This window comes from Halictus rubicundus, unplaced genomic scaffold (assembly GCF_050948215.1).
Source record: "Halictus rubicundus isolate RS-2024b unplaced genomic scaffold, iyHalRubi1_principal scaffold0043, whole genome shotgun sequence".
NCBI lineage: Eukaryota > Metazoa > Arthropoda > Insecta > Hymenoptera > Halictidae > Halictus > Halictus rubicundus.
Window position 1 is genome coordinate 156,373 of NW_027488584.1, and position 9,926 is coordinate 166,298.

A 9,926-nucleotide genomic window follows, 5' to 3' on the forward strand; every position below is an offset into this window, starting at 1 on the left:
TAGAGGATTGGATAGGATAAAGGATAGCATTGAGGATAGGATAGGATAGAGGATAGGATAGAGGATAGGATAGAGGATACGATAGAGGATTGGATCGGATATTGGATATTATAGGATAGACGATAGAGTAGAGGATAGGAAAGAGGATAGGATAGATCATAGGATAGGCTAGAGGATATTATAGGATAGTCGATAGGATAGGATAGAGGATGGGATAGGATAGAGGATTCGATAGGATAGAGGATAGGATAGGATAGAGGATAGGATAGGATAGAGGATAGGATAGGATAGAGGATAGGATAGGTTAGAGGATAGTATAGGATAGAGAATAGGATAGGATAGGATAGAGGATACGATAGGACAGACGATACGACAGGATAGAGGATAGGATATTATAGGGGATAGGATAGGATTGAGGATAGGATAGGATAGAGGATAGGATAGAGGATAGGATAGAGGATTGGATAGTATTGAGGATATTATAGGATGTAGGATAGGACAGAATAGAGGATAGTATACGTTTGAGGATGGGATAGGAAAGAGGATACGATAGGATCGAGGATAGGATAGGATAGAGGATAGGATTGAGGATAGATTATAGGATAGAGGATAGGATAGGATAGAGGATAGGATAGGATAGGATTGAGGATAGGATAGGATAGAGGATAGGATAGAGGGTAGGATAGGATAGAGGATAGGATAGGATAGAGGATGGGATACGATAAAGGATGGGATAGGATAGAGGTTCGATAGAATAGAGGATAGGATAGAGGATTGGATAGAGGATAGGATACAGGATTGGATATGATAGGGGATATTGTAGGATAGACGATAGGATAGGATAGAGGATAGGATAGAATAGAGGATTGGGTAGGGTAGAGGATAGTATAGGACTGAGGATAGGATAGGATAGAGGATAGGATAGAGAATAGGATACGATAGAGGATGGGATAGGATAGAGGATACGATAGGATAGAGGATAGGATAAGATAGAGGATTTTATAAGATAGAGGATAGGATAGGATAGAGGATAGGATAGGATAGAGGATTTTATAGGATAGAGTATAGGATAGGATAGAGGATAGGATAGGATAGGGTATAGGATAGGATAGAGGATAGGATAGGATAGGGGATAGGATAGGATTGAGGATAGGATAGGATAGAGGATAGGATAGAGGATTGGATAGGATAGAGGATGGGATAGGATAGAGGATAGGATAGGATAGAGGATTTTATAGGATAGAGTATAGGATAGGATAGAGGATAGGATAGGATAGGATTGAGGATAGGATAGGATAGAGGATAGGATAGAGGGTAGGATAGGATAGAGGATAGGATAGGATAGAGGATGGGATACGATAAAGGATGGGATAGGATAGAGGTTCGATAGAATAGAGGATATGATAGAGGATTGGATAGAGGATAGGATACAGGATTGGATATGATAGGGGATATTGTAGGATAGACGATAGGATAGGATAGAGGATGGGATAGGATAGAGGATAGGATAGAATAGAGGATTGGGTAGGGTAGAGGATAGTATATAATAGAGGATAGGATAGAGAATAGGATACGATAGAGGATGGAATAGGATAGAGGATACGATAGGATAGAGGATAGGATAGGATAGAGGATTTTATAAGATAGAGGATAGGATAGGATAGAGGATAGGATAGGATAGAGGATTTTATAGGATAGAGTATAGGATAGGATAGAGGATAGGATAGGATAGGGTATAGGATAGGATAGAGGATAGGATAGGATAGGGGATAGGATAGGATTGAGGATAGGATAGGATAGAGGATAGGATAGGATAGGGGATAGGATAGGATTGAGGATAGGATAGAGGATTGGATAGGGTAGAGGACATTATAGAATAGAGGATTGGATAGGATAGAGGATAGGATGGAGGATATTATATGATAGAGGATAGGATAGGATAGAGGATAGGATACGATAAAGGATGGGATAGGATCGAGAATACGATAGAATAGAGGATAGGATAGGATAGAGGATAGGATAGAGGATTGGATAGAGGATAGGATACAGGACTGGATATGATTGGGGATATTGTCGGATAGACGATAGGATAGGATAGAGGATGGTATAGGATAGAGGATGGGATAGAATAGAGGATTGGGTAGGGTAGAGGATAGTATAGGACTGAGGATAGGATAGAATAGAGGATAGGATAGAGAATAGGATACGATAGAGTATGGGATAGGATAGAGGATAGGATAGGGTAGAGGATAGGATAGGATAAAGGATTTTATAGGATAGAGGATAGGATAGGATAGAGGATTTTATAGGATAGAGTATAGGATAGGATAGAGGATAGGATAGGATAGGGGATAGGATAGGATTGAGGATAGGATAGGATAGGGGATAGGATAGGATTGAGGATAGGATAGGATAGAGGATAGGATAGAGGATTGGATAGGATAGAGGATGGGATAGGATAGAGGATACGATAGGATAGAGGATAGGATAGGAAAGAGGATAGGATAGGATAGAGGATAGGATAGGATAGGATAAGGTAGGGGATAGGATAGGATTGAGGATAGGATACGGGATTGGATAGGATAGAGGATATTATAGGATAGAGGATGGGTTAGAGGATTGGATAGGTTAGAGGATAGGATAGGTTAGAGGATAGTATAGGATAGAGAATAGGATAGGATAGGATAGAGGATAGGATAGGATAGGGGATAGGATAGTATTGAGGATAAGATAGGATAGAGGATAGGATAGAGGAAAGGATAGGATTGAGGATATTATAGGATATATGATAGGATAGAATAGAGGATAGGATACGTTTGAGGATGGTGTTGCAGATCGCAACAACGAAGAACGGCGCGTGCCGAAACGCCCGTACGGCGGCTTAGGCCGCGCGATTTACAACCCGACACCAGACGCAGAAACCCTACGGACTGGTACCGAACTTTATAATTTACAGCTTTTTAGGGCCACCGAGACCCTACAATAAAACAGCCGGACACCACGTGCGACAGGACAGAAACAGCGACGAACGCCACCATAAATTTAGACATCGACAAGACGAGACAAGCTTCCTGACAGCTTCCCCCTCCGATTTCCAAACTTCCCAAGACACACCCACGACCAATTAAAAAACGCAACATTCCACCATCTACAGCGACAACCGACCAATGACGACACAACCGAGGTGACGTTAGACGAAACGTAACGAGACAAGATCAGATCCTTTTAAAAACTCGAACAAAACGCTCTAAGATCACTACCTACAGATCGCCACGTCGAAGTCATTAAATACAATACGTCACGGAATTTCGCAACGCACTTTGTACATATTGATATAAAATAAATTGTGATTAGTGTACATAGTACCTCGTGTATGCCAGTCAATCGAACAAGGTGCTCAGTGACTAATACTCATTGAGAGAAGGCGCAGTCTCCAAATTCCTGCTACCTTCGTATACATAATTTTGGTCCTTCGAGCCGGATACAGTACCGTGGTATCTGTGTCCATCAGTATACGTGCATCGCGAAATTCGGAAGAGCAAGTGCAAGGAGCAGCGGAGTCGGTCGTGCCTTGAGCATCACCTCTGCAGCATCCAGAACAAAGGGTACGGATTCAACGGTGCTGTAGCATCGCCTCCCTATCAACAACACCGGATTCGGTTGTGCAAAGACACAACGTCCGGAACATCATCATCACGGATTCGGCTGTACTGGAGTACAACATCCGCACCGCAGCGAGCAGATTCGGTGACGTCAGGAGCGTCACATCCGCCGACTGCAATCGACCATTTGACATCGAGATCAGCGCATCGGGATCATCGAGAGTCATCAACCATCGCGACTACCAGTCACGGAAGCAGAACTGCGGAAACATCTATAGGAGGATCTCATCTGGAGCTTGCCGAATCACAGCGTACACAACGGGGAACGACGAGATTCGTAAGTCGCTAGTCGCATATTTCCGTTCCGTTTTATATTTTTCGGTTTCGGCATAATATAACGTAATTAGTCAACATGTCAAACTCTAAGCAAATGAGCGAATCAGAACTAGTTAGGAAACGCGCTTCCCTAAAAGCAAAGGCAACTGCGTTTCGTAAATACTTAGATCAATGTAATAAAGCCGAAGAATCCACGAGCAATGAGCTGCGGACGCGAATCGCGAGAATGCAGGAGGATCTTAAATCATTCGATTTGATTCAAGACGCACTAGAAGTAATAGCGGGGCCGGAAGTATTTGAGACGCGGTTACAAGAACGAACACAGTTCGAAGACGCTTATTTTAAGGCAATTGCGGAAGCACAAACGATAATCGATAACGCGGCGAGAAAGGTTGAGGAAACGTCAGGCAAGGGCCAACCGGTAGCTTCCGTAACTGAGAGTACGGACGAATTACATGTAAAACTGCCTACAATGCACCTGCCTAAGTTTTACGGGTCGTACGAAGCATGGCCAGGTTTTTCAGATACATTCAAATCAGCCGTACACGATAACAAACATTTTCGAGACGCACAGAAATTAATGTACCTACGCTCGTGTCTGACAGGTAAAGCAGCGGAAAAAATAGAATCATTAGAAACCACTGCAGCCAACTATTCGGTCGCGTGGAACATTTTAGAAAAATGTTACGATAATCCCACCGCTATTATAAATAATAGAGTAAAGGCACTGTTTGAATTGCCTCTTGTCACTAGAACGCAACAAAATTCCTTACGAGAGCTGTTAGATACAGCTAACAAACATTACCGCGCGCTAGAGGCCTTAGACAAACCGTTTTTAGAAGCCTTTCCAGTATATGCTATCGTCTCGAAACTAGACGAACAAACTCGCATCAAATGGAAGGAACATACACAGGGGAAAACATTTCCGACCGTGAAAGAATTATTAGAATTTTTGCATGACCGTTGTCAATTGTTAGAAGAGTCGCAACAAGAAATATGTAGAAAATCGTATCAGCCCATACAACGTACATCAGCACCACAGAATCAGTATAATCATTCGAAATCGTCACTCGCATATCCAAGCAGCGTAACATCTCCGTGTATCTGCAATTTATGCAAAGGAGGTCATTATTCGCAATACTGCCCGAAGCTTGTAAACATAAACGTAGAACAACGAATTGAATTGGTACGGAAAGCGGGACTCTGTTATAACTGTCTTCGTTCAAATCACGCGACTAAAAATTGTAAAGCAACCACGTGCAAAAAATGCAAGGGAAAGCACCACACAATTTTACATATAGACAATCAAGAATCGAACCAACCCTCGCTGTCTCCAACTACCACGCTAAGTTCAATGAATTCACCTTCGGAAGTACTATTGTCGACTGCATTGATTCACATTGCAGACGAACACGGCACGCTTCATACATGTCGCGTCTTGCTAGATTCAGGATCTCAATCGCATTTCCTTACAGACAACTTAGTCGCCAAGCTCGGTCTCCGGCGCGATCCAATAAACATTCCAGTGACCGGCATAAATCAAATCGTTTCGACAATTAAAACGTCTGTTAGCACCACGATACAATCGCGCATGAACATATTCACCGCCAAACTAAATTTCTTGGTAGTTCCCCGGATCAGCGGATCCATCCCGAATCAAGCGATACACGCCGCGGAACTAGCAATACCTGCGAACATACGCTTAGCGGATCCCAACTTCCACAAACCCTCGCGAATTGACGGCTTAATCGGAGCCGAGCTTTTTTACAAACTGCTCGCGATCGGTCAAATCACCCTTAATAATACGTCTGTTATCCTACAAAAAACCAGATTGGGCTGGGTAGTATCGGGCAACTTACCGACAACAAATAAATTAAACTCACGGGTTTGCAATTTAGCGCTAGATTCGCTTCATAACCAAATCGCGAAATTCTGGGAGGTGGAAGACAGTCCTGAACGGTCCCCCCTATCAAAGGAAGAGTCAGAATGCGAAAAACGATACCAAGAAACAAGTACCCGTAATACACAAACAGGTAGATACACCGTGCGGCTTCCGTTCAAAGAGGGTACCACGAGACTCGGCGAGTCGTACAATGTAGCAGTAAAACGGTTCTATAGTTTAGAACGCTCATTTAACCGAAACCCTCAATTAGCATCTCAATATACGGAATTCTTAAGAGAATACGAAAGCTTAGGGCATATGACCGTAACACAGTCTTCCGCGACCGATAGCGGTTACTACCTGCCGCATCACGGGGTAATAAAAGGCAACAGCCTCACCACAAAACTGCGGGTTGTGTTCGATGCGTCATGCAAAACCTCGACAGGTATATCGTTGAACGAGACACTTATGACCGGGCCCACCATCCAAGACGATTTATTTTCTCTATTGATTCGGTTTAGATCACACGTTTATGTACTGACAGCAGATATCGCGAAAATGTACCGACAAATAGAAATTCATCCGGACGATCGCAAATACCAACAAATTCTCTGGCGGGAAACTTCAGATCAACCCATAAAAACATATAAGTTGAATACAGTAACATATGGAACCTCGTGCGCTCCATTCCTAGCCATCCGAACATTACACCAACTAGCAAGGGATGAAGCCGCGAATCACCCAATAGCGTCGGAAATACTTCGTACAGACTTTTATGTTGATGATTTGCTGACGGGCGCGAGAACGTACGAAGACGCGATCAAAATTCGGGAGGAAATCACGACGCTCTGTCAAAAGGGAGGATTTCAACTCCGACAATGGGCATCCAACGTCCCCGAACTAATTGACGGCCAACAAGATAAATGTGAGGAGGCTCACCTTAACTTAGACCTAGACGAAACAGTAAACGCTCTAGGTATACAGTGGAACGCACGGGAGGATTCGATAAGCTACGCGAACAGAGAATTCACATTTACAAAACGCATAACAAAACGAACTATATTATCACAGGTAGCACAGTTATTCGATCCTCTAGGACTGCTAGCACCGATCATAATTCGAGCAAAAATACTTATGCAAGAGCTATGGGCAAACAAATTAGAGTGGGATGAATCAGTACCGATAGAACTCCATACAAAGTGGATTAACTATTGTCAAGACTTAACATACGTAAAAAGGATAAACATAGCACGTAAAGTAGTAATTAACAACTACACGTCGCTACAACTCCACGGATTCTGTGATGCTAGTGAACGAGCGTACGGAGCATGCATTTATATAAGAGCGCGGAACTGTCGGGATATACAAACGCAATTGCTATGTGCCAAATCGCGGGTAGCACCGCTGAAAACATTGACGTTACCGCGACTAGAGTTATGTGCTGCACATCTGATGACTAAGTTATTTAATAATGTATTAAACAGTTTACGTCATTTACAATTTAACGAAATCAAATTTTGGACAGATTCAACAATAGTACTAAATTGGATAAATTCATCCCCACATGCTCTAAAAACCTTTGTCTCTCATCGCGTAGCGGAAATTCAATCTATCACGAGTAAATACGAGTGGCGACATGTACCTTCAGGCGACAACCCAGCGGACAAAGTATCGCGAGGTTTAACAACTGCAGAATATATAGGAGACAGATTATGGCAATTTGGGCCCACGTGGCTGTCGTCTGAAGAAAGTCAGTGGCCAACTACTAAATTAACTGCAACGGAAATACCGGAAATGCGCCCCCTGAAAGCGTTCGTTACTCAACAAACAGAGTGCGAAACATTACAGCGATTCTCATCATTTTTGAAACTACAACGTGTCGTAGCATATTGCCTTCGGTTTCGCACTAACAGCTCGCGCAAGGAACGCGTTACAATTGGACTCACAACAGACGAGATAAACAAGGCCGTTTTGCGAATAATAAAGCTCACACAGCAGGAAGGGTTTGGCAAGGAAATTCATAGCATCACCAAACAGAACGATAGCAGTAGCGCATTATCCCCATTAAATCCATTTATAGACAAGGACGGATTATTGAGAGTAGGCGGTCGATTAGCACACTCCAAGCTAACATATTCAGAAAAACATCCATTGTTACTACCAAAGGGCCATCACGTCACAAACTTGATTATAAGGCATCATCATCTGCAAAACTTTCACAGCGGAATCCAAGCGACTCTTCATTCCATTCGACAAAGGTACTGGATTCCGAGCGGCAGAAATTCGGTAAAACACATTATTCACGCTTGCGTTACCTGTCGGCGCGCTAAACCCACGACAATAGATTACCTAATGGGAGACCTACCAAAAGACAGAGTCAATTGTACACGACCATTTTTGCATTCAGGCGTTGATTTTTGTGGCCCAATATTCATAAAAGAAAAAATTAAACGAAATCGCGGGAAGGTAAAGGTGTACCTGGCCATCTTCGTGTGTTTTGCGACAAAAGCGGTACATATAGAAATCGTAAGCGATCTGACAACGGAAGCCTTTCTCGCGGCGCTACGTCGATTCTTTGCGCGCAGAGGGAAAAGCGCTCATATCTATTCGGACAACGCGACAAATTTTGTGGGCGCTAGACGAGAATTGCAAGAATTGTACGCATTTGTAAGATCTCAATCGATAAACAATAGTATCGCAAACACGTTAGCCAACGAAAGCATACAGTGGCACGTCATTCCACCACGTTCGCCGCATTTTGGGGGACTTTGGGAGGCGGCCGTAAAGTCACTCAAATTTCACATGACGCGAATAATAGGCGAAACCCTACTATCATATGAGGCGTTATTAACATATGTTAACCAGATTGAGGCTATTTTGAACTCCCGACCACTGACACCTCTATCCTCCGATCCAAACGATCTTTCCGTCCTAACACCTGCACATTTCTTGATAGGCGACACACTAATTACTGTACCCGATCATAACTGGTCAGAGATCCCTACTGGTCGATTGTCATCGTGGCAACACGTTCAGAAAATGCGACAACATTTTTGGCGACGATGGAGTAAGGAGTATCTACACGAACTCACCACACGCAAAAAATGGCACACTCGTAAACCAGAGCAAATAGAAATAGGCAGCATCGTTACTGTACGTGACGACAATTTACCAGCGATGCGGTGGACTCTCGCTAGAGTAACACAACTTCATCCGGGAGAAGACGATATTGTCAGAGTCGTCACTATACGAACCGCGAGCGGCGAATATAAAAGATCAATTAAATGTCTAGCACCATTACCGATATAGTATTTAAGTTTATTTCATACTCTATATTATACATATTCATAAGGCGCTATATATGTATATATTAGTGTAAAAACCTCGTAACGTATAACACATGTAAATAGGATAATGTAGATTAAGCATCGACGTACATAGTTCACATCGCGTACACATTGTATTCATAGACAGGGACTCCAGTTGAACATAATCGTTCAAGGGGGGCGGCATGTTGCAGATCGCAACAACGAAGAACGGCGCGTGCCGAAACGCCCGTACGGCGGCTTAGGCCGCGCGATTTACAACCCGACACCAGACGCAGAAACCCTACGGACTGGTACCGAACTTTATAATTTACAGCTTTTTAGGGCCACCGAGACCCTACAATAAAACAGCCGGACACCACGTGCGACAGGACAGAAACAGCGACGAACGCCACCATAAATTTAGACATCGACAAGACGAGACAAGCTTCCTGACAGCTTCCCCCTCCGATTTCCAAACTTCCCAAGACACACCCACGACCAATTAAAAAACGCAACATTCCACCATCTACAGCGACAACCGACCAATGACGACACAACCGAGGTGACATTAGACGAAACGTAACGAGACAAGATCAGATCCTTTTAAAAACTCGAACAAAACGCTCTAAGATCACTACCTACAGATCGCCACGTCGAAGTCATTAAATACAATACGTCACGGAATTTCGCAACGCACTTTGTACATATTGATATAAAATAAATTGTGATTAGTGTACATAGTACCTCGTGTATGCCAGTCAATCGAACAAGGTGCTCAGTGACTAATACTCATTGAGA

At 43.3% G+C, this 9,926-nt stretch overlaps 1 protein-coding gene across 1 annotated transcript; it reads left to right on the top strand.

Annotated features, from left to right (window-relative positions):
• The first annotated feature begins 3,167 nt into the window (after positions 1–3,167).
• LOC143363371 (uncharacterized) lies at positions 3,168–9,492 on the top strand. The gene is made up of 6 exons (XM_076803967.1): positions 3,168–3,184; positions 3,478–3,624; positions 3,671–3,939; positions 4,010–9,128; positions 9,195–9,206; positions 9,291–9,492. The coding sequence occupies exons 1-6, from the start codon at positions 3,168–3,170 to the stop codon at positions 9,490–9,492; spliced, it is 5,766 nt and encodes a 1,921-aa protein (XP_076660082.1).
• The last annotated feature ends 434 nt before the right edge of the window (positions 9,493–9,926 follow it).